Raw genomic sequence first — 24,508 nt, 5'->3', positions numbered from 1 at the left:
ATTTTGAAAACCTTGTTGATTCCGGCGGGGAGAGAGAGGGGAGAGAGTGACCGGCCGCGGGACGCGCGCCTCGGGGGCGTGTGTGTGGTGCTGTGTGCCCGGGCCCGCTGCCTTCCTCCGCCTTCTCCCTTCTCCTGTAACCGCCGCCTCCAGCCGCCGTTGCTGCCGCAGCCGCGCCCCGAGGAAGGAGCCAGAAGCCGGGGCTCGAGCTGAGGTGGGTCCTGCCGCCATGGCCGTAACGGCGCCCGAGAGCGCGCTCCCGCCTCTCCCCCTCCACGCCGCGGCTGGGCCGGGCCGAGCGGCCCAGTGAGGGGGCCCATGAGGGGCAACGAGAGGGGGCCGCTGCGTCGCCGGGCTCCTGTTCCGCCGCGGGGCCGCCGGGCGCCGGCTTGTCACCGAGCCGCCGGGGCCGCCTCCCTCCCGGGCCTCCGGAGCGCTTTCCGCCTGAGGTGTTCCCGGGCGCTCCGTGCTGGCCTGCGGCCCGGCGGCGGCAGGGGGCGGGACGGTCTGGCTGCCGCCTGGCTCGGGCAGCGGATGGCGCTCGCCGCTGCCCTCGCCGCCCTGCGCGGCCGCCCGCCCCTCCGGGCGCTGCACATCGTCGGCGCCGCTTTCCCCGGCCTCCTGCTCGCAAGTCGGGAAGGGACAGGTGGCGAGTCCGCGTCTGGAAAGTCCTGGACGAGGGTGGGAGGTGCAGTTGTGCGCGAGAATCCTTCTCGGGGCGGCTTGCAAGATAACCTCCCCCGGCCGAAAATACCCCCAGCTGAACCCTTTTTCCATAAGCAAGTCGTCCTCACGGACCTGGTTGCTAAAAAGTCTCTAGCTTTCCTGTTCCCCTTCTGCTCCCATTGAAAGGGGAAGGAAAAGCAACTTGTAGTACTTTGCTTGCTTTTTCACTTGTGCGGACAAGTAAAACTTAAGAGAGTAATACTATAGAAGTCAGATTACTACCAGCATTTCATTTGATGCTGAAAAGTAATACCCTGGAAGAGGTTTTTATGTTTGGTGTTTTTCCCCTAGTGATTTAGCAGAGGACTGGTAAACTGTCTTTAAACTGGTAATAGAACTCGTGTTTTCTGTCATTTGGAGTGCTGCTGTTCTCTGGCACCTGCTTATAAGCAGTTGATTTCATTGTTTACAGAGTCTGACCTCTTGCACATAGTATTGGCTTTTATATCAGAAAAAGAAAATGGTTGATCATGTGATATTTTTTCCACAAGGGCTTATACAACCGGTGCTGCATGCTGTTCCAGATCTGTAAACAGTGAAATATGTTGAAAGCTAGAATGTTTGTAAAATGAACAGATAGGGTTATCTGCCTTTATTCTCCTACTGTCAGAGAATGTCTATCTAACAATACTTGCCAAAGGGAGATACTTTAATTTTAAAGTTGACATTTAAGCCACTTCAAATGCTAAGAAATACTCCTCTTAAATATAACAAGTATGAAGCACATAGTCTTTTTCATTGTAGATCTGCAGATTAAAACCAAAAAGGGTTTTCAAGACCATAGGTGTTGCAGTTACTTGCATTCTGAAAGCACTGTTAATTTTTTCCAAATTGCTTGTAACTTTTATTTTTTATTTTCCTGTTCCCATTTCCCATCTAAATAGGTAGCTTTTCTAACTTACTAGGAAACTTTAATGTATAGCTAACCATGATCTGAACCGTAACTGTTCAGTTTGTAATATGGTGCTCTAAAATTGTGATGTCTTAAAACTTTACAGTCCTTAATAGATAACAGCATTAGCTGCTTTGAGTGGGTGTTTCCAAATGCTTTACAAAGAAAGCTTGGAAGGCTTGTGTGGAAAGAATTTATAACCTTTTAAACTGTTCTTAACTAGGCTAGTTGCAGAATGGATGGCAACTGCTCCTGAAAAATTTTATGTAATGGGAGTATGCAGAATACTTTATCCTCTTAAAGAATGTGATCAATCACTAAACAAGCACTGTGACATTACTTCTGTCATACAAGTAGATACCTTTTTAAGAAAAAAGATTCCTGTATTTTTCTTGTGTAATGCTATATTGACAATGGTTTCCCTGACTGCTTTTTACAGAACCGTACAGCATGTCTTCTGTTGCTTCATCAAAAGAAGATACAATGTCATCTGAAAAAGCAGATGAGAAGCAACCTGAAACTGAAAACAAAGCTGAGGAAAGCGATGAAGAAGAAGAAGAGGAAGAGGAGGAGGAGGAAGAAGAAAAGGGTACTTGTTTTTCCACTGAATAACTTGTCCTTTAAGAAATGCCAGACTTACTGAATGCAGTCTCTGGCTAATTATACAATTACCGTTTAGGAGATTTTGTGGTACATCTATCTTGTGGGTCATAACTCACTTCCCAGTAGACTCTTAACAGGCAACACTAGAAACAGCAATGCTGATGTTCCTCAGGAAATTGAAGGAATTGCCAGCATCCTAGAGATTTTTGTTGTTGTATGAACTTCTGGGCGACTATAAGAGGTAGCGTCCTTTATCAAAATTATTTGTATAAAAAAGCATATCCAAAAAAGAATCCTTTATTGTCAGTAACACTCTGAAGTGATCCATGTTGCAAAAGAGAAGCTTGAAAAATCTTTGTAGAAAATTGTGGAGACAATACAGATGTCTTTGCTTAAGTACTGTGAATTAATCTACTGGGTATCAAAATTTAATTATATTGGAGGGGAAATACTCCATTTGACTAATTTTGTCAATAATGATCATGGTGCTGTCATAGGACAAGCAAGAAAGGCAGGTTTTGTGTTGCATGTAATTGAAGAGGGTAGTCGAGGAATACAAGATGTGATGAAGGAACTACTATGCAAATATGTTAATTTCCATCATGAAATTCTTAGGCACCTGTTTGGCAAATAAAAGCATCCATGGAAATAGAGCTGCAATACGGTACAGTGAAAACTAAGTCACTGATGGTCTTGGATTCTTAGAAGAGCTGAAGTTTGTTTTCAGGAAACGTGGCAGAAGGAGGAGGGATTATGCTGTTGGGGAAACAATAGAGTAATCAATTAGATTTTTAGAAGCAACTGTTTCTTGTCTATGCACCAGCATATTTTACTCTGTTTTCAGCAGAAAGGTACAGAGTTTTGGTTGTTACAGATTTTGAAGCTGCTTTCAGATGTTACAGCCAGGGTAGCCCATCTGTTTAGTGCTAAGGGTAGTTTGATGTGAGGTCAAGTATTTCAGTATGAAATGTTTAGGTAAAAGCTTTGGGGTTTTCTCCAGACATGGTGTCATTGAAGTAATGATATGTATGTATACATTAAAGAAATCTAAATGTATACATTACTAAGCAGTACCAGAATTACTGGGAATATTATTCTTGTAGCCTGTGGCACTCATATTGTGCCCTGCAGACTACCACATTGTGTAGCCTTGTGAGATGTAGCTTGTGCTTCTGCCTCTCCTGCTGATGTGTGTGGGTCCTTTGGTCCAGTAGTGGGAAGGGAGAGTGTGTGCTGGCATGTTGGACTCTCCTTTTGCCCATGTGGTGGTAGTAGACTCCCTGGGAGAGCTAAACTGGGGCTGTGCATGTAGGGGCTGCAGCATCCAAGGAGACTGGGCAATCAGTGCCAGTTCTGTACCTCAGAAAGGCAGTGAAGGAAGAGGAGGATGGGTTTCTGAAAATCCCTGGTGCTGCAGTCTCCATTGTGGGGTGAAGTTCTCTTTAGGAAATGTCCAGCCTTTTCTTCAAGGTTAAGTTGGGTACAGGATTGTGGTCAAGAACTAGAGACTCCTCTAGTTATGTGTATACAGCTCCATAGAATCCCATTGACTTACTAGCTAAAGGTTTGAAAGCGCCTGGCTATACTGCAATCCATTTTTGGTTTGCCTTTTCAAAGATTCAGTGTTGTATTGCCTGTCCCTACAGTCAAATCTGCTCACGTTATGAAAAATATTGTGCTTAAGGAAGCTGTCTCTTGCAGAAAAGAGTCTCATTGTTGAAGGAAAAAGGGAGAAGAAGAAGGTTGACCGACTGACCATGCAAGTGTCCTCGTTGCAAAAGGAACCTTTTACAATTACACCAGGTAAGTTTGTCCTCTCTTGTAAGAATTGTGAGTGTTGGGAATTATAATGAAACCTCTTAAAATATTCAATTTATTAAGTTAGGTCTCACCTACAACAAATTAAGAGTCATGATCCGTTTTAAAATAATAAGCCTATTATAATTATATGAAAACCTTTTTTTATTCTGTAGCAGCAATTTAAACCATAAAAGTTACGTGTTTAAACTTATCTAGAATAGGATCTTTAGTAGCCACCATTAACAAAGGCAGGAGCAGCTAGAATAAAAAGAAATGCCAAGTCCTTGTACCCTGGTCTAGGTAGTATCAAGTAAGAAAGATAAAGAGACTGTGAGGGTGCCTAATTGATAGGGAAAGGCCTGATTAATGTTTGACCTACTATAATGTCTGATGCTATTCTAAAACTTTTTTTTGCTTTTTTAAAAACCAGTCTATGTTTGAAGTTATAAACACATAGGTAAATATGAATGTCATGAATAGCATAATTGATTTTAACTGTTTCAGGAAAAGGACAAAAACTCTGTGAAATTGAAAGGATACAATTCTTTCTGAGTAAAAAGAAGACAGACGAACTTAGGAACCTGCACAAACTCCTCTACAACAGGCCAGGCACTGTAAGAACGTAAAATCAGTCTTGTATATCTGTTAGTTCTCATGCACAGTGAAAATGTTTGTAGTATAGTTTTTTACATTTGCACATGTGGATCTACTTCTTAAGTGTCATTTATTGCAAACTGCTTAGAAAACGAATACTGCAGGACCAGTTAAGCAAGCCCATAATTTTTCTAACTCCTGTAAACTACTCTTCCCTAAAGATCTTACTGAAAGGTGTACTGAATTGTGAGTCTGCTTTATAGAGTGAGTTAGTTATTTTTAGTGGAGAGATGGGTGGTTGACCTTATGAGGATGAGTTCAAAATAATTTATGGTTCATATGCTAAAAGCTGCTAGTGTGGATTATAGTCAAAATACTCCATGTAGTTACTCTGTTTAACATGGCTTTTTCTTAGTACTTCTATTTCTTTTATGTTTGAAACCTGTTAGTGGGTTTTAATACGTTGCTGCTTACCAAGTAATTTTCTCCTCTAGTTTGCACCAAGTAGTAGAAAGTAAAACTACGTTATATGTAAAATCTTAATAACTATTTTTGTCGCATATGTCTAAGACTATTAAAATGTTACTAAAAACTGATATGCTTTTGTATTTAAGGATAAAACTTAAAGAAAATATAATAGCAAATCTTTCTTGGAGAGCTTTTAATGGATCATTAATTGTGTCCTAAATTTCACGGTAAATATGACTAGTTTCCTTGTCATAAAATAGATGTGGAGAAAATAAGGCAGATTAACTTTTACTATTTCAGTACACTTACCATATAAATAGGAATTTGTTTTTAATCTCTGTGTATTTTGGAACCTTAGAACAGCTAGCACAGAAACTAGAAACTGGATAGTGCTATACACGTCCATACTAGCTGTAGGGTCTCAGACTACTGCTGCAAGTGCAGCGCTTGTTTAAATGGCAAAGAAAGACCTGTTGCCTTGAGTATTCAGAAAAGAGAACAGTGTATATTCATTAAAACCTACTTCTGTGAATTATGCTATTTATTCAGTATGGCAATAAACCAGACCAGAGAATTTTTGTCTTGGTGCATACAGAATTTTGCAAACTTCTGGATTTTCCTGCAGTATGTAATTGTTTGATAGAAAAGGTACAGTGACAGAACTATGTAAGTTTCTGATTTAACTGGCTTTACCGTGGAAGTTGTGAAACTGCATCTATTTACCCTTCATGAAACCAGTAACGCTTTTCTACCATCTTTGGGTAGAGGTACCAGGGTATCATTACCTCAGTGTCTTTCCCACTTTAGATTGCAGATCTGAGACATAACTGTTTTAAGAGACTGTGTTGTTTATTGGTTATGCAACACCCTATAAAGAAACTCACAATGATACTGTTATTAATAATTAATTCAGTAACCAGTAATAATCTAATTAACTAATAGGCACACAACTATTTGCAGTTTCATAATTATGTGCAAATGAGGTAATTGTAAATTGGTACTTAATACTCCTAAATCATCTAATTAGACACAACTTCTGTTAGATACAGCTCCTACCCTTTCCTCCCACACCACTTAATTGGTTGTAATTCCACCTGTCCTTGCTCTGCCCTCCCACATTTAGTCTTTTGGACGTAGACTTATTGGAAAGTCCAGCTGGATTGCTGCAGCGTCCCAGTGGTTTGAATCCAAAGATATGAGAATGTTATTTGCTTGGAAATACATTGGTATGGTTTTATCCAGAACTATATTTAATCAGAATTGTTGGGAATTCAGAATGCTGTTTAATATAGTGAAGGTCAGATGTTGTCTTGTGTGCACATTCTGTATGTGCTTTGGATTGAAATTAACATTTTTAATAAAACATACCAATACCATCTGCAAATTTTCTCTAGGTGCTGGACAAAGATAATTCTCTTCGCAAAAGGAGCTTAGCTTTGGTAAAATTATAAACTAATGGAGAAACACCAGGAACAAAATTTGTAGAACTATTGAAAGGGAGTTCAAATTATTCTTGATAGTGTTGAAAAGATCTCAGAAGAATGAAGAATTTGGGGATGTTTTTTAACTTCTTTTTTTGGTAGATGGAGTGAAAACAAATAATTTAATATATCTGGGATCTTGATGGGAGTAATTTCCTATTATAAGGCCTGTTGCAATGAGAGTTCAACCCTGTTTAGGCTGCAGCTATAATGGTAGTTTTAAATTGGGTGGTATGTAAATGCAAAAAATGGTCATGCTAAATAAAAGGTTCAAAAGTACAGTCGTGATCCTATGTAAGATTTTAGAAAAGCAAGAAAATCAAAGCTACTTCAGCAGATTATATAGTAAAAGTAAAATTTACTATAACAAATTCCACTGTATAAAGCATGCAGCAGGCTTCATATGATCTTAGTTGTGTAAACCTGTAAATAATCATGCAGTACATTCTGAACGAGTTTGAAATGGCAGGTGATTTTACCTAGTAAGTTATTAAGAAGAATTAAAAGTATCAAGATTGCGAGAATTTAATTGTTGTAGTTTGGCTGTCATGAGATAAATAAAGGCATAATCCATGTAGGTTTTAACTTAAAGGCTGTAAAGTTTAGCTTTCTTTTAACAAAATGCTAGAATAGGTTTTTTCTTGTATGAAATGTTAACAAATGTAATTGGATGAAACCTTTCAAACCTACTTGCAATGGAAAGTAATTGTGTGTTCTGTTCTAGGTTGCTTCCCTAAAGAAGAATGTGGGTCAGTTCAGCGGGTTCCCATTTGAAAAAGGAAGTGACCAATACAAAAAGAAGGAAGAAATGTTAAAAAAGTAATGATCTCTATTGCTACTTAACATAGCTGGACTCATGCTATACACACCTTTTTATCTCCAAAATTTTATTTCAGGTTAAATTTAAACTTTAAGCTGAGTGGCTATTTCCTAGAGCTCTATGATCTGTTTCTGGACTCACTTTAATCACGTAAACTGGTCTCTTAAGAAGACTTGAAATGTATTAAAAAGAGCTAAAATGCGAACATTTTATTGACAATTCATACAGTCCTGGCTTTAACTATTGCATGCTATAGAGCAGATTCTTCTGCCAAGTGGGAGGAAAACATCGTTTTCCCAGCACAAGCATAGTGTTGTGAATACGTTGTGCTCTATTCACGGTGTGAGCTTACATCCTTCTGTGCCTCAAAACCTTCCTTCTTCAGAATCATGGCCATTTCTGCTTATTGTATATTAGAAATACAGCCTTATTGCTAGAATTGCCCTAGTAACTAGTCTTAACAAATCTTTTTTTTTTTCTTTTTTTCTTTTTTTTTTTTTTACTGTCTCCATACATAAGCTGCTTTGCTATTAACAGGAAAAGCTCCTGCAGTTTGGCTTTGGACTGAAAGGGTTTTAAATTGCCCTTGCATATTTGCACAGCTAATTGTAGCAAGTGAAAGAACTAATAACTTCTGCACAATTGGTTCTAAATTTATTTTTTTTTTAGTGTTAGCTTGTTGATAGCGGGAGGGCTTCCAGAATCTGAATTTGCAAATCTTCCTTCCTCTGATATGCAGTTTTCTAGAGTAGGGTTTGTCAAATACACGTGAATCTAAAAGACAAACAGTCTTACGAGTGGGAGTTTTGACCATTTCCCACTGCTTTAATTGGATAATAATTGCCTTTATCTGCAAAAGGTCACAAAATAAAGTATTTTTGCATGGTTTTTTCGTATTTTCCATATGAAAGAACTGCTAGTTTTGTTACCCTTCAGTCTTCAGGAAATATTCTGAAAACTGGTTGCATTGTCACTCTTATATCAAGGTACTGAGCTTGTGTTGCGGTAGGAAGTTCTGCCACTGTTCATAGCTGTGTATCAAACATTGCTGATGAGGTTGTTCATTTATTCGATGTGGTTGATTTCTGGCCACACAGTATGCTTGCATGTCAACATGTTTTAACAGCACTGAATGAAATGAATGAAGGGCAACATTTATTTTGCAGAATCTTACTGTTTAGGTTATAAACTAAAAAGGATGAGGGTTGAGGTTGTTGTGTGGAGTAGAGTTCTTGGATTTTGTAAGTCGGAACTACTTGCTCTGGAAGTTACTGACTCAAAACTTGTGTGCACTTGTTTATTGCACACTTGAAGTGCATTTTAAGACTTAGTACATTGTTTGCTATTACCTGCAGATGTACCTTCAATGCATGAAAAATATGAAAGGATTTGGGAGGTGATATTTATTCTTTGTATATATTAGTTCTAACCTAAGTTAAAATACAAGGATAAGTGCCACATGTAACAAGTCATAAGGAATTTTACTTAAAGCAGTAGTAGAACCATAAAATCCTAAATTCAGTCTACAAGGTCTTGAAAGTCTTAAATAGAAACTTCAGTGTTGTGCAGTTTTTAAATTTGCCAGCAAGTGGTTTTAACTCTCTAGTATTAATGACTTTTAAAATGCGAAAGACTGAATTTTGATCCTGCAGGAATACCTTACAAGTATTCATGTACTCCCAAAAGCTGAACAGATAGTCTGAAATTAAATGCTGCTTTAGAGAAGTTGTAGGCCACCTTGAAACAGTTGCACTGACTTTTTAAATCAACATGAAAAATAGGTTTCCTTGGACTTTTTGATTACCCGAAGTAGCTATTAAACTCATGAAAAGTGGTCAGACAGACTACTTTTCAGGCAGCATTGTACAAAATGAGTGAAGAGGGAAGCATAAGCATTTAAAGGGAGGTTACAAGTAGAATAAGTAGGGGGGTTTTGGTTTTAAAATCTCATTAAGCTTGCTTTGTGATGTCATACCCACGCAGGATTTGACTTTTCAATACCAGTGAGACAAATGATAAAGTGGAACAATTGGTTTAAGGTCCTTTTGAAGTAAAGGGGGTGGATATGAGAGTTTCTTTTAACCTCTGTCATCATCAGAGGTACTTCCATAAAGGGATAAGGAACCAGAGAAAATAAAGGGAAATGTCCTTCCTCCTTTTAGAGTTCAAGTCTTGTACCCACTGGACTTTTTTTCCAAGACTGATTCTTTCTGGTGTGGTAGATGAGGAGAGATTCTGGGGATTTTACTTATATGTGTAGAGTAGGATATATATGTATGTGGATTTGGGAATTCTGTTTTATTTTGCTTTATGTAGTGGTGGTGGTTCTTTGCTTAACTATTGTTAAGACTGGAAATGTAGTTAAGTGTACGTATTCATGTTTATTGTCAGGTTGCAGACAAACCAGAGAGCAGCATCTAGCAGTCAAATGTTTCCTGATTGTTTTGGATGTGATACTGAATCTTTTGGGGGGTTTTGGTGTTGTTTTTTTCTTTCTCCAGATTTAGAAATGCAATGTTGAAAAGTATCTGTGAAGTTCTCGACTTGGAAAGATCAGGAGTTAATAGTGAGCTGGTAACCAGAATCTTAAACTTCTTAATGCACCCAAAATCTTCAGGCAAGGTGAGGTGTGGGTTGTTATACTTGCTTTTATAGTTCTGTTCTGATGAAAAAAGCAGTTTGTCTCCATTGCTTATTATTTGTTTGTTACCAGTGGTGATGTGATTGCTGTTCTAACTTACTGAAGTAGCAATGGCTTCTCAAAACAGAGTAGCTCTACTCCTGCAGGCATCCATAATGGGGTGAGGACTTAGAAACTATATGCTTACCTGTAAGTGCACTGGTTATATGGTGTTAGTGCACAAAAGTGTGTGTGGTCAACACATGGAGCTCATTAAGAGATGTCCATAGCCAAATACCCAAGTAGCTTCTGCTTTGTGGGTGAATGGAGTGGAATAGACATAGTATGTGAGCAGGAAATGACAAAGAAAAAGGTGTCAGAGCAAGGAAATAAAACTGACAGGACAGGAAAATAAGCTGTCATATATTACACTTGACTAATTGTAGTACACCTAGGTATGTGATCACATTTGGGAATCACAAAATGGGATTTGTTGCAAGGCTAGGAAAACTTGCTTTAACTAGTGTATGCTGGTGCACTTGATTCAGCTGCCAAGACTACTGAACTTTTATTATTAATGTCTTATCGGACAGTTTTTAATCTAAAAGCAGTACTTAAATAGTTAGACTGTTGCTCAGGAAATTAATTTTTCTCCCAGCAAACACTGGTAAGTGATATAAACAAGGACTCTGCCTCCTGATTTAGGCACATTGGTACTGAGTGGCAACAAAATGCAGTTTTGCATAAGACGTGACAGAATTCCTGCCTTTAAGTTTTCAGAAGAGTTGTCAGCTAATTTGTTACCAGAAGAAAAGCTTGCTTTTATGGGTTGGGAGGGCATAGGTAGGTAAAAGGTTCCTTTTGGATTCTTCTTTCTTGCTTCCCTTCCCTAACCCCCAACCTTTGAAGGTTTGTTTGGTTAGGGGATAGAGGGGGTGCTTAGCTTAGAACCAGAATTTCATCTTACTCTGCTCCATTTCTGTAATGAATTTCTGCTTACTGCCAAATGGTATGGGTTAAGCGTAGTACATAAAATAGTCCTGGATTTTGTTATCAAGTCTTAGAAACCTCTGTATTTGTTCTTTCATGAGACTTGAAGGAGTTTATATTTTTAAAATTCACTTTTGTATTCCTGCTTGTATTTCACACATCCCTGCCTCTCAGCCATTGCCAAAGTCCAAAAAAACACCAAGCAAAGGTGGCAAAAAAGAACGCAGTAGCACTGGAACAACAAGAAAAGCCAAACGCACCAAGTACCCAGAGATCTTGTCAGATGAATCCAGTAGTGAAGAAGATGAAAAGAAGGAAAAGGATGACTCTTCAGAAGAAAAAGAAAGTGAAGATGAGGTAGTTAGGATTGTTGTTTGTTTTTAAACACAGGGCTAAAAACATTTGTCTGCAGTTTGTCATTATGTGGTGGCTGTCGATTGGTAGTTCTTGGAACACACAGAGTTGGGGGGTTCAGTGATAGTTAGCGGAATGAATGGTTTGAAAGAAAAGGGATCACATCTGGCATTTAAAGAAATTTTCATACTTTCTTAGTGCATTGACATTAGCTAATCAGTAAGATAAAAGGCAAAGGTTCTGATTCTTGGATGTATATATGCACCTTAAAATCATTTGCTGTGTGTTGTTTTGGGGCAGACAGGATTTCAAACATAATTGATTTAATTTCTTGTATCATTTTGTGATGACTTTATCATAAAAATTCCCAATATCTAGTCTGTCTTTTTTTCTGTGTAGGGTTTGATTTGATACCTAGGATAGTTTCCGTTGTGGAAAAGAGGTACAGGTTGTTTGGGTAGAAACTATATTTTAATCTTCTGTTTTTCTTCTTTATAGCCCCCTAGAAAAGCATCCAAAAGAGAAAAATCTAAGAAGACTACTTCTAAAACCAAGAAAGCTGTGAAGGGTGCAAATGTCAAGAAGGCAGATAGCAGCACTACTAAAAAAAATCAGAACAGTTCTAGAAAAGGTAAATTCTTTAAATTTTTCATCATATGTTGTCTTGTAGCATAACTGGCATGCTTCGTAGAAAGCAAGCTTTTTGCACCTGTTTGTGAAAGAAAACAGAATTTGGTGAATTGTTGGCTTGCTACCTCGCAACAGTAATTAAAAAAAAATTCTTAGTTTGGGTTTATTTTATGTAATTTCTGTTGTGTACATATATATACTTTTTATTTGCATATAAACTGGAAGTATCAGTCTAGATCTCCTTTCTGATGGAAGAACATTACCAAAATTCTATAGTGACTTCATGTGAATCTTGTAATTGATCCAGTAGTGTGTATCCCACTGTGTATGTCTTCTGTTCAGCAGCTTGATGTGTTTTTTGTTAACATAGATACAGGTTCTACATCCATCCTGTTGCTAATGACTTTCTCATATCTGACGATATAGTCTGTAAAAAGGTTTACATACGTTGAGTTTCTTAGTACCTATGAAAAGATTGCAGCACTGCTGGTGGGGACAGTGGTTTCTTTCTAAGCAGCTTTGCAGAAAAGGCCCAGGGTGGGGGCAGAGGATTCTCGCAGACAACAAGCTGAAGGCGTTTCAGCAGTGTGCCCTTGTGATGAGGAACACAGGCAGCACTCTGGCTCTTCCAGCACATGTGCAGCCAGCAGGCGGGGGGGCGTGAGCGTTACCCCCCCTCCTCCCCGTTTCGCACTTGTGAGCCTGCCTCGGGAGGGCTGGGGCCGGCTTTGGGCTCCCTGGCACGGGGCGGGCAGGGACAGACCAGAGCGAGTCCGTGGGGCCACCGAGGTGCAGCTGGAGCAGATGCCAGGCACAAGCTGCCACAAAGGGAGTTGGGATTAGGGTTAGGGGAAGGCAAACTTCCCCACGAGGGTAGTGGCACAGAATGGGGCCTGGAGCTGTGGTGGAATCCTTGGTGTTGGGGGTGTTGAGAACTCAGCTGGGCAGGGCCCTGAGCAACCTGCTCCGAGTAGTGGCTTAAACCAGATGGTCTCCAGAGGTCTTTTCCCGCGTTAAGTTCTCTGGCACTCTGACATAACAGCCACGTCTCTGTCACAATTGTAGTATGAGTTACTAATACAGCATATAACCATACTGCAAACATTCTTTAATGCCAGCATCATCATATGTATGCTGTAGCAGAGACATCAGATTAATTACCCTGCTTGTCACCATATTAAGAAAATGAACGGTTAAACTCTTAGGCATAGGGTTAGGCTGAAGTTCTTTCACAGCCTTATTTCTCGGAAAACTTGCTTGTGCTGAACTCACGGTATTTTCAAATTGGCTGCTGGCAGTGCTGATGTGGCTGACTGTGTGCGTGTGTGTACACTTTTTATCACATGTGAGTGTATATAGCTATATAACGTGTATTTTACGTAGAAGTTATAATCTATTCATAATTTCTTCTGTGTGTTTTGAGCGTATGCTTGCAGTACAAAAATCAAAATGTTGTGTAGGTCTTTCTCTAAGCTTATCTAGACTGTTTGACATCTGCTCTGAATTCTGTTTTGTTGGCAGCAGAGGAACTGAGTTGGAGTCATTCGGTCTAATTTTTTTGCTGCTGCAAAAGATTGTAGGAGTGTCCTTTGCGTCTTCGCTTCCTTTATGACTCTCTTCGTTTGTTGTCATGGTGTTTCTGGTAGCATGTTGAATAACACAGTATTGCAAAATTACAAGATCCTAAAGCACAGTGGTGCTGGGGGAATAAAAAATACAAACTCCTTTTTAAAGCAAATAAGTACTTTTTTAGGGCCATAATGCCTCAATTTAAATTGTTGTAATTTTTTTTTTTTTAGTTTGATAGGTTTGTGTCTTATACTTTCTGGAGTACGTACTGATTTGTAAACTGATAGTTCATCAGCAATGATGCAGATTCATAAATAAATGTAGTACTGATAGCATTAGCTTTGTTTTGAAATAGGTGATCTAGCAGGTTGTCCATTTTAAGGGCAGACATCTGCATTAGATGTTTGGGGAAGTTCTGATGGCTTCTGTTTTGGAGGAAGAAAGCAGACAAATTGAAAATCTTTTACTACAGTTCAGGTTGTTCTTTGTATTTAGAAAGTGAGTCTGAGGATAGTTCAGATGATGAACCTTTAATTAAAAAGCTGAAGAAGCCACCCACAGATGAAGAACTTAAGGAAACTGTCAAGAACTTGTTGGCCAATGCAAATTTGGAGGAGGTCACGATGAAACAAATCTGCAAGGAGGTAAGCAAATACAGTTTTGCGGTTTCTTTTTAGGCAGTGGGTTGCCTGTGGACTGGCTTTTGTCGTTGTTTCAGAAATGGAGGCTTGCACTCCGCTCTGCGGTTCAGGAACAAAGTAGTTCGGCATTGGGCATTGTTTTACTTGCTTGTTAAGAGCTCTAACAAGGAGAGCCTTAATTTTAAGGTATGCAACACTGATACCTGCAACATTAGAAGTGAAGTCTCCAAAGAAAAATTAGCTACACGGAAAGCAGGAGTATTACCTCCAAAACAACTGCCATATATTAAAGTGAAAATATTTGGCATTTTGATGACGTAGCAGCTTGCTACTGTCAAAAGGGGAGGGCTATGTCCTGCTCACCTTGCTCTCGTTCTTTTGCTGTCCTCAAGAGTCCCTTCAACTCTCATCTATTAGGAAAAAATGAACAGTTCTCAGCTGCATTCATGAGTTGACTCAGTGCAGCCAGGAATCCATTAATTAGCAGGATGGGTGCCAGGAAAGGAGCATGTGGCCAGAAAAGGGAAAGGTGGGAAGAGGTGACCAAAACACAGACAATACTTTTTACCTGTATATTTTCTACAGTTAGTTAACTCACATGTTTGTTTTCCTGGTACTTCCAAGAAGTTGTCTTGAGAAAATTAAAGCAGAAATTATTCTTAAAGAAAACTGCATGTTTATATTCTCTACAAACTTTTTGTCATGTGTATAGTCATTCTGGAAGTCTGAAATTTGGTGTACTGAAATAAAATATTCTGCATTGGTTGTCAGTGTTGGCATCTGGTTTTTGTTTCTTTGGTCCTCTCCCACCCAGTTAACCAAAGAATAGTTGTACAATAGCACTCAAATGTCAACTCTTTTATTAGTCACTTGAAAGGATCACAATTTTACTTATAACCAAAGAAAGAAATAAGCTTGGGGATTTGATACTTGTTCAGCTTCCTACAGTAATGTAGGTGTATCTGACCGCTTAGGGAGCGTGCAAGACGAAGACTGGGGGATTATTTGCCTGACATGGCAAGGCAGGCATTCTGATTTGTTGATGTGAGAAATTATAGTACCAGTTCAGTCAATGACCAAATGTAAAAAACCCACATACATTTAAATATTTAAGTGGTGAAAATAAGCTTGTCACTTCCCATAATTAACAGAGGGCATTTCAGCAGTTGTAATACTGGAAGTACCACACCAATATTTGCCCTAATTTTATTTAAGCTTCTTCTATTCATACAATACATTGAATGAAAGTAATTTGAGGCTTGTGGTTTTGTTTTTGTTTTTTTTACTTTTTTTTTAGGTGTATGAAAACTATCCTAGTTACGATTTATCTGACAGGAAAGACTTCATTAAAAAAACAGTCAAAGAGGTAAAAGACTTTATAATCGCTTCAGACTATTTTCTTAGCATGCCGCTACTATTACAGATTCCTTTGGTTAAGCAGAACTAAAAGCTATCGTAATTTTTGATGATACTTGCTTTCTGAAAGCTATGCATTTGCTTTAAATTACAGCCTTGGCTGCAAGGTGCACTATAATTCATGCACTGTTGACATACATTTGTAGGTTATAATGCAGGAGGTTGTATAAGGTCGGCAGACCTGCAGGCTCTGGCAATGAGAGAAGGCGAGAGAGGGTACAGATGGATCGCTGCTCTCTCTGTGTGCTCCTGGTAGCACAGTTATAGTGTTGCCTTTGAGTTTGCTGCACTGAAGATCAGGCTTGATGTAATGTATTCATGACAAAGAGTTTATTTATTGTCCAGGCTGTGGTTGGTAACATGTAAATTTTCAAGGTCCGTTACTTTTGCTGGCCCCAAAACTAAAAATGGAACTAGGGAAGTGAGGTTCACTTAGTGGGGTCAATAAAGTAACTTTTCTTGTGGCTTCATTTGCAGTTGTTGATATGTGGCTATCTAGAAGTAGTTATGTCTCGTGCTGTGCATACATGTGTCACTGTCAGCAAAGGTACAGGAGAGCAATTTGTCTGCTGTAGGGATGTCCTTGATTATTTTTTTTGGTGATAGCAAAAGTAGAGTGTATTTTCTTGGTAGTGTGATGCCAAAGGAGAGGCTGTATGTAAGTGGGTTGAGAGAAAGGAGAAAACTAACACACTTCTCTTTTCAGTTGATCTCATGATCTGATTTGACTGTGGGAAATGAAGATTCCTGGTTTTATGTTCCCATGGATTGGAAGATCTGATAGGCACCAGCAAAAGGAATGTGTATTACCCTTGTGGTATTTAGTCAGACCTGATTCTGCTGATCTAATGTTAAGAGTGTTGATGTAAATTGCTTTGTGTGTCTTTTTTCTTTTTTTTTTTTAAAAAAAAAACTGCATTTGATGCAGCTTTTAGTTGAACATACTTAAGTTTCGTGCATGGCAATAAATGTTCCCTTTTTTATAGTTTTTGTACATTTTGAATTGCTTTGTATAACTAGATTATTAGGACTGTTGTAGCTTTTTAGCGTGGATTCCTAGCTTGCCAGGTGACTTTAAAATCAAGATGAAAGCTGCTTATCTACACATATACATGCAGAGACTGGAATATTGCAGTATTGGTTATAAAGATATTTTGAATACATATCCATTCTGAAAATAACCAAGAGTTAGTCACATGTTAATCTCTTTTATATTCTGATACATTCTACAGATGCAGAATTACTCTAAATCTAGATTACTGTCTTGCATGTGTAGGCACTGAGAGAGAGCTGTCAAAGCATGGTTAACTAATTGGCATATAGATGTTATTTTTGTACTTTTAAAAGCCTTTCTGTTCTGTATATAAAGTTATTTCAGGTTTCTGTTGTGCAAATCAGTTTTTTAATCTTGTTATCTTAGATTTTATGACATGAAATGTCAGCAGTGAGGCTGTGATGAAAAGTGGTATGCAGAAGTTTCACGAAACTACAAATGGGTTGAGGTTTTATGATGTTTGTTCCATCTTACCTTGTACAGAAATGAAACTGCAGTTTTATACTTAAACTTTTCAGTGTTTAACTTTGTACAAAAGACTACAGATACATTTGTTCCCATGGCTTGACACAGTAAATAAAATCCCTCCAAAGGCTACAGGAAAATTTCTAAAGTTCACTTGGCAAAAAATCTTTTACTTTTGTCTTGCCTTGATGGTCTAGCGTCTCCGAAGTTGGTATCCAAGATGTGCAGCTGGGAGGCTCGATAGGTTTGGAAAGCCGCAGTGGGGCTTCTGAGTCGGGCAGTGCTGACATGTGTGGTTAAGCTCTTCTGTAAGGGAAAGCTCTTCCGAACCTGAACCTTGGTGCCTCAACATGGACTATGGTACCGTTAAGCCTGCAGTCTCAAACTGTGGCCCATAGCTTTTCAGATCAAAGTGAACTCTTTGCATAACTTTCTGTTGTTTAGGTTTCTGTCCTCCGTACACCTTGTTGCTAATACAGGAAGAGTCCTACGCTTAAAATCGTAAGATGAATAGTTGCCAAAGTGTGGGCTGCCATTAATGCCATAAGCACAGAATCTCTCTGACTGTAGTATTGCTGGAAAGATGACAAAACATATTTTTTGAATTGTATTATTGTACAGTTGAGAAATAAGGGTTCACAAATGATCTAAATTCTGAAAATGTTCAGCCAGTTAGACTATTAATCTTCACACACTTTCTGAATTTCTTTGTGTGTAATCATTTATAAGAAGGCTGAATGTAATAGGGGGTTTTTTGTATTCAATAAATGTCTTTCACAAAAATGTAAATAAATTTTGATGATCTAACATTTGCTTAAATATACAGAAAAAAAAAAATCTATACAGAAACAAGGTGGTTGTCTTTACCTGATCTGGTAGAAGCGATTCAAGCCTGATTTAGCAGGCTTCTCTACTTTAAAGATACTATTGCTGAAGTGTACGTTGTTGCACCAGGATAAGATTTTGTATCTTCTGGGAGGCTGGTTTTGTTTTGTTTCATTTTGGGGTTTTTCTCTGAACTACTTGGCATAAAGAACACTTTTTCATTTCTAATTAAAAACATCAGAAGTTTCCACGCCCCGCTTAAAGGGGGAAAGTTAATTGTGTCGAGACTTGTGTGATTTTCAGATGGATTTTCTACAAATACTTGAACTGCCTTGTGATTTTAATGTAAATATACCACTTGGTTTTAATTATGCAGGTCGGGAAGTGTTTTTAAGAGGAGTGACTCCCAATATAAACATTTTTTTTATAGTGTAAATCCTGATGAAAACTTAAAGGATAGTGTACTTCTATGGATTGTATATACACATTACTTGCCACTTTGGAATTGTGCAGATGGAATGGGAATGAACTCAGCATCCTTCAAATACTTTTAGATCTCTTCACTACAACTCAGTGTAGCCCTCAACAGAGTAAGCAGTGTCTGAGCTGTCTCCTGATAATCCATAACAGTCTGGCTGCAGCTGATACAAGATTCCAGTTCCTTCTACAACTGGGAGAAAGGCTGCAAGACAATACTAAAAGGCAAATAAAATGTCCTGCTTATCCTGATGCTATTGGATTAAAAACACAGCTGATCAGGGCTTTAAATTCTATCAGAGATGTTCCTAAAAAACAGAAACTGGCTAAGTGGATAAAAGGTAACTGAATAAAATGTTCAGGCGTATACCTTTTAGGTGCTTAAGATTATGTCGTGACCATTGTATGCTAGAACTGTAGTACTAACATCTTGGTTTGACTGCTTACAGCGTAATTCCTGCAGTCCAGTGTGGTGGTTTCTCTGTTGAGCTGAGGTTTTGGTATCCAGTATTTTGGTCTGAGACTGCAAAATCCCACACCCTAACCTGGATGCCCCCCTTAACGAACAGCTGTTTGGGGGAGGGAGCTTGGCCTGGTGTGTCGCCCTGTGGGAGGAGGGGGGAAGGGCCAGGTGGGGAAAGGGAAGAGAAAATGTTCTGAGGGAAGAGAGGTTGCATGTCCTCGGGTTACTGCCCAACTCCTAAAGTGTGCTGCTCGGACACGGGTAACCAAGACAAAATGAGGAAGAAACAGCATGGTGCGCCATCCCGCTTTTCTCCAGGAGCTCTAGACTAACAGCCTTTTCAGACAGGAGCAGGCTGCTTATGGCATTTGTGTTCTTCCTGCACTACCCTGTCATAAGGCACACGACAAAGCCAGATGTGTGAATGTCTGGGTTTAGATGAGCCATGCCAAGCTGGCCTTGACAACACCCCTTTTGGAGGCCGGTGCTTAATCTGGCCAAATAACGGCCCCGGCAGCCAGTGTGCTGGTTCCAGTGAGGCTGGTCAGCTCTGGTGCTGTTTCAGAGAGGGTGGCGCATGGCCACTGGGGTAGATGTAATTATTCCTGTTTCCAAATCAGAAAGTTGACTATAATCAAGCAGCTTTGGCTGAGCTAGGTGAAAGCGGACATTTCAACTCCTGAAATGACTTCTAGTGGTTGTTGCCGTTATTTTAGTTCCTTTTAATTTAGGGGAAACGGGGGCAGGGGGAGGGAAGATGTGTAAGGCACCAGAATGCTGTCTGAAAACTTGCAATGAGAAATTTAATAAAATCTGTTTCACTAGCTGAAAAAAGTTCAGAAACATCTTGAATGCTGGCAAGTGCGTTATTTTCCTTCTGCAAAGAAGTAAGTCTCCTGCCTTTCAATTTGGAACTATTTATTAAAGTGAGTAGCTGGAAATTAGAGGTCTAAAAGTTTATTCAGATGGACCTTGACTTGCAGGAGAAAGGGGCTGACAGGAGCTTCGTAAAGGTCAACAAAAGCGAATGCAGCATCTGCTCCCTGGCGCGGGGCGGGCAGGGACAGACCAGAGCGAGTCCGTGGGGCCACCGAGGTGCAGCTGGAGCAGATGCCAGGCACAAGCTGCCACAAAGGGAGTTGGGATTAGGGTTAGGGGAAGGCAAACTTCCCCACGAGGGTAGTGGCACAGAATGGGGCCTGGAGCTGTGGTGGAATCCTTGGTGTTGGGGGTGTTGAGAACTCAGCTGGGCAGGGCCCTGAGCAGCCTGCTCCGAGTAGTGGCTTAAACCAGATGGTCTCCAGAGGTTCCGGGGATAAAGGATGGCAGCATTACCTAACCTGCCCTGCCTTTTCACCTGACCTTGTTCACGGGACCGCGCTTGGCTGCAGATTTGCTACTTCACTTCTCTGAGCTGCGTTTTAGACAGCTGGGCCAGAAGGAAAAAACCAAACCCCCCTCACACCCTTTTCGTGAAGGACAGTCATTCTTTGGGGGCGTGTGGTAAAATCTACTGACTTGTCCTTTGCAGCATTAGGATCTTCTTCCCCTTTTAAAGATTGTTATTCTTAAAATGAAGTTAATGTCTTTCAAGGCAAGTGTCAGGTGTAATGAAAACTATTTCCTGCAGGGAGTGAGCAGTAGGAGAAGGAGGCACATCCTTGGGATACAGACTTTGAAGTGCTCATCCACTGCAGCAGGGCTGGGGAAGGCAGGGAATCTTCCCCACAGTCACGCTCTCACCCGTTCAGACCTACACACGGGTTGAAATAAACTTTCAAAGGGGGTGGGAATTCATCCTTTGTCAAGTTGCCTGCAGTCAGACTTAAGTAAACATCTAATCTCCCACTGAAGAAGAACCAAATAGGTGTTACCAGAATTTGTCAATGTATTTGAATTATTTTGGGAGCTAATCAGGCTTGCACATGCTTATAGTGATCTCTGCTAGTAGGAACCTCTCAGGCCCATGATCCTACAAGGTGTTCATACTGCAGTCACTCAGGGAAAAGCTTTAGGTGGTTCTCTGGTGATTTTTCTGGCTATTTTAAAATCATGGGCAGCACTTCCAAACAATTACCATTTTAGTATTTTCTTCTGGGTAAGGAAGTAATGTGAGAGAGGCTCATAAATGGCTTTGTACACCTTCGAGGCAAAAGACACTGACTGTTATGGTGTTGTCAGTACTTGATGCTCAGGGAAGGCTGTAGAGCAGTACTGCTGAAGTGTCAAGATGTAGGAATACAGAAAAATGAAATCTTAAAACAATATCAAATGTAGCCACTAGTTTAAATTTAAAGGGGTGGGGGGGTGGGAGGAAACAACAAAAACCCCAAACATGAGCATCCTGTGGATACTTTCCAGTTTTATTCTGCTGCCGTTAACATAGTCACACAGAAGAGTTGAAGTGTAACAGATCATGCTCTGCATTCAAATATTTTTGATAACATTTAAACAAATTACTCAAAACAATCCCCAGTTTTTTATTTGCAGGGAAAAAATTAAACACAAAAGAAAAAACATATACATGCTTGAAATAAATTTTAACATAAGTATTAAAAACATTTTTGGGGAACATTAATTAAAGAATGAAGTCTCAGAACCAGCCTGATGTTCTCATACATTTCAAATGAACGTAAATTAAAATGGAACATACTTACTTTATTTACTCCTCAAACTTAAGTGCAGCACAACACAGTTTAAGTGCCTTGGCACCAAAATAATATACAAATAATTAACAGACTAGGCCATCGGTAAATTTATCATTTGTTATCCTTTTTTTAGTGCTTTAAGAAGTGTGCAGCAGCTAAAGCCCAATGTGACAGTATTTGTTCACGTCCATCTCTTTTTCTCTAGAATACAGCATTAAGCTACCTGCAGAGCTGTAGCTGGAGTTAAAACCCCGAGTACAAATTAACAGAATGGAAGCATGTGCCTAAAATCAAGTGCGTTCACACAAACTTTGGACGGCAGAGATGGACGCTGAGCTCAACTTCCCAGACACTCCCGACCTGAAACGCGATGTGGTTATGTCGTTACTAAGCTGACTGTGAAGTTTTGACCGAGGTCAGCTGAAGCAGCCATTGAATAGAATGTTTTGGTCTTGTAGTAATAAGCTCTTTCCCCACCTCCAGAAACTCGTCACCTAACAATTTTGTCATATACAATAAACTGGGAAAGAAACTTTGAACTCAAACGTATGCAGCTCTTAATCTTTCTAGTTATGCTATAAATTGGCCTGTAATATATGAAATTAACAAAGTGCAAATGATTACTAAAAGCAAAATCTGATGTCTGATTATCTTTTATCATCAGAGGATTTTGTCTTGCTTCTTATAGCCTTTAAATTACAATTTAATACTTGGAAATACTTTAGAACTGTACATACTAGCATTTATGTAGAGGAAAATTATGAACAGTTACACTTTTCCTATTATTCCATATAATTCAGCTTTAAGAAGCAGAACAGAATATATATCTGAAAAACATCTAGTTATATAAACATCTTCACTTTGTAAATTAGAGATTAAATAAAGTTATTTAACAATATAGCTACTCTAACAACAAAATATTAGGTATTTTAACAGAAGAGTTGCGTTTATTCAGTAGGATTTTTCTAAAGGTTGCTTGTTGGTATTTTCCAAGGATACAGCTTTACGGAAATATAACTCAAAAAAAGGTTGCTGCGTCATTCTTAAATGAGATTAAGAAAAAGAGCCTATGCATGAGAATTGGGGGGGGCAGAAATAAGTGCTTAATTTCCTTCCAGAAATAATAAGGTCTAGGCAGTAAAGTTACAGGGAAGGTCTGGGGGAAGAGATCTAAAAGTTGGTGGATTTTTTTTTTTTTATATACCATTTTAGTGGAACAGTATTACAACACATATCCTGGTTGCATCTGTCTTATTTCTGTTGGAAATTTTTTTATTTTTTTCCCCGCCCCATGGAAAATCTACTGGGTAGATGCGTAGCCCTTACTGAATTACTCCCTCAAGTGTTGTTTTTTTTTAATAATACTTTAATAATAAAAGAAAAAAAACCACCTTCAAGTCAAAGTGCAAGCCACCTTGTTTTAGCCCTTCGTAAAAGTGTTAAGATTTTTCCTCATCCATCTTCACTTATTTTTTAAATAGAAAAGCTGAATGAGCTGTTAGGAACTTACAGTCCCCCCCTCTGTGCACTCGTATCAGTAAACAATTCCTCTACTCAGCCCAAATGAATTTGGAAGTTTGTTTTCAAAATAATCATAGAAATATAGTCTTTTTAAACTGTCCTGTTTCTACATTATCAGAAGCACGAAGCAAATCTAAACTTAGCCTATCCTTGTAACAAGAACTTCTCTGAACAAGTATCAGAGACAATATTTCAAAGTTTTTAAAAGTAATGCAAAAGTTAATTTTTCAAGTTTTCATTAGCTACAATAACCCTTCTATGATTGCACTGTAAACTGTTCCAGCCGTCTCATTTAAAGGAACAAACTTGATATTCCAAAGCCCACTTAGTGGAGGCTAAGAATATGAAAAATATTATAGAAAAGGTTATTGATTGCAAGTGGAAAAAGTTCTAGTTGAGTTCCTTCCTACAATCATTCTAGAATTTGTCTAGGCTATTCAGGCTTTTGGGAGCAAGCTGGAACTCCTATGAGCGTAATCGACCTGAGAAGCACAGTTAGTGGAAAATTCCCGTCACGGTTACTAACTGCCAGCATTTTTAATGCTGTACGTTAACTTAGTCTCGTCTTAACTGGACCTTCTGAAATGAAGGTTTACAACAGCATGACTTGAGCCATACGGAGGAGGACCCTCAACAAAAGTTCCACTAGTGAAGCTGTGGCCGGGGATGCCAGTGTCACTCTTGCTAGTGATACCTTAGCTGGCAACCCCCCACCAGGCTGCATCGGCAGGGCTTAGAGGGGGTGGGGCAGGAGGAGGGAAAGGAAGGTGAAGATTTTCTCTTCAGGTACCATATACTATTTAAGTACCACTTAGGAAAAAGGCAGCAATAGGAAACTTGAAGATTGTTTTACCCACAGAAAACAATTCAAAATATATCTATAAACACAACATTTTGGTACTTAAAATGCTGCAATTTTGCTTGCTTCTCGAACCCCACTCAAGTAAGCTCCTGTCACCGTCTGAGGAAAGTGCCTATTTGTGGCCTGTATTTAAAAACAAACAAACAAACAAACAAAAGTTTCTAAAAGTATTAGAACAGACAGAATTTCAGTTTATAAGATCAGCTTTGTTTTCCTTAAGCATATACCAACAATTTTAAAAGCCACAGAAAACTTAGAAGGGATTTAGGAGGAAATATTTAAGACTTTCAGCAACTTCAAAACTTGCAAGCATGTCGGCTAGCAAAATTATCAGTTGCACTTAAGTAGGGCAGGTAATTTCTGTTTCGGTATAGGATGCACCTATACTATCAGCAGCATATATTTGTTATGTTACCTGCACACGGAGTAACAGAAAGACAATTTGACTAAAAATAGAAGTGGATTGTACAGTCTCGCCGTGTTCTGCACTTACTGGTTATGCAGTTCACTGCTGACCTGAAATATTTATTAGACTTTCCATGCCCAGTAATAATACAAATAAAGAGGGTTCTGTATCAATAAACCCAGA

At 39.2% G+C, this 24,508-nt stretch overlaps 2 protein-coding genes across 7 annotated transcripts in view; one reads left to right on the top strand and one right to left on the bottom strand.

Annotated features, from left to right (window-relative positions):
* DEK (DEK proto-oncogene) lies at positions 1–22,075 on the top strand. Of its 4 annotated transcripts, none has more exons than XM_055704994.1 (11): positions 1–214; positions 2,058–2,207; positions 3,923–4,024; positions 4,526–4,635; positions 7,289–7,383; positions 9,886–10,006; positions 11,169–11,351; positions 11,847–11,979; positions 14,043–14,191; positions 15,486–15,554; positions 16,311–16,499. In XM_055704994.1, exons 2-11 carry the CDS (start codon positions 2,069–2,071, stop codon positions 16,320–16,322), a joined length of 1,113 nt encoding a protein of 370 aa, XP_055560969.1. In that variant the 5' UTR covers positions 1–214; positions 2,058–2,068; the 3' UTR covers positions 16,323–16,499. The 4 variants fall into 4 exon arrangements, with proteins under 4 accessions (XP_055560969.1, XP_055560971.1, XP_055560968.1 ...); XM_055704993.1 differs by lacking the exon at positions 16,311–16,499 and adding an exon at positions 21,742–22,075 and having other exon boundaries at positions 13–214; XM_055704995.1 differs by lacking the exons at positions 15,486–15,554; positions 16,311–16,499 and adding an exon at positions 21,742–22,075 and having other exon boundaries at positions 13–214.
* Positions 21,231–24,508, bottom strand: part of KDM1B (lysine demethylase 1B) — a 28,322-nt gene continuing 25,044 nt past the window's right edge. For all 3 annotated transcript variants that reach the window (XM_055704992.1, XM_055704991.1, XM_055704989.1), the window contains one exon: positions 21,231–24,042. In XM_055704992.1, the coding sequence (XP_055560967.1) occupies positions 23,959–24,042 (84 nt within the window). In that variant the 3' untranslated portion in view covers positions 21,231–23,958. The remainder of the gene's footprint in view (positions 24,043–24,508) is intronic.

Source organism: Falco cherrug, chromosome 3 (assembly GCF_023634085.1).
Source record: "Falco cherrug isolate bFalChe1 chromosome 3, bFalChe1.pri, whole genome shotgun sequence".
Taxonomy (NCBI): domain Eukaryota; kingdom Metazoa; phylum Chordata; class Aves; order Falconiformes; family Falconidae; genus Falco; species Falco cherrug.
Note: the sequence above shows the minus strand (reverse complement) of the source record. Positions and strands in the feature narration are given on the sequence as shown.

Bases quoted from the DNA above. Each gene is read 5' to 3' on its own strand.
- DEK (XM_055704993.1), top strand. From the start codon at position 2,069: ATGTCTTCTGTTGCTTCATCAAAAGAAGATACAATGTCATCTGAAAAA. The intron at 11,980-14,042 runs GTAAATTCTTTA...CTTTGTATTTAG, and splicing joins TCAGAACAGTTCTAGAAAAG to AAAGTGAGTCTGAGGATAGT. The intron at 15,555-21,741 runs GTAAAAGACTTT...CTTTTTCTCTAG, and splicing joins TTAAAAAAACAGTCAAAGAG to AATACAGCATTAAGCTACCT.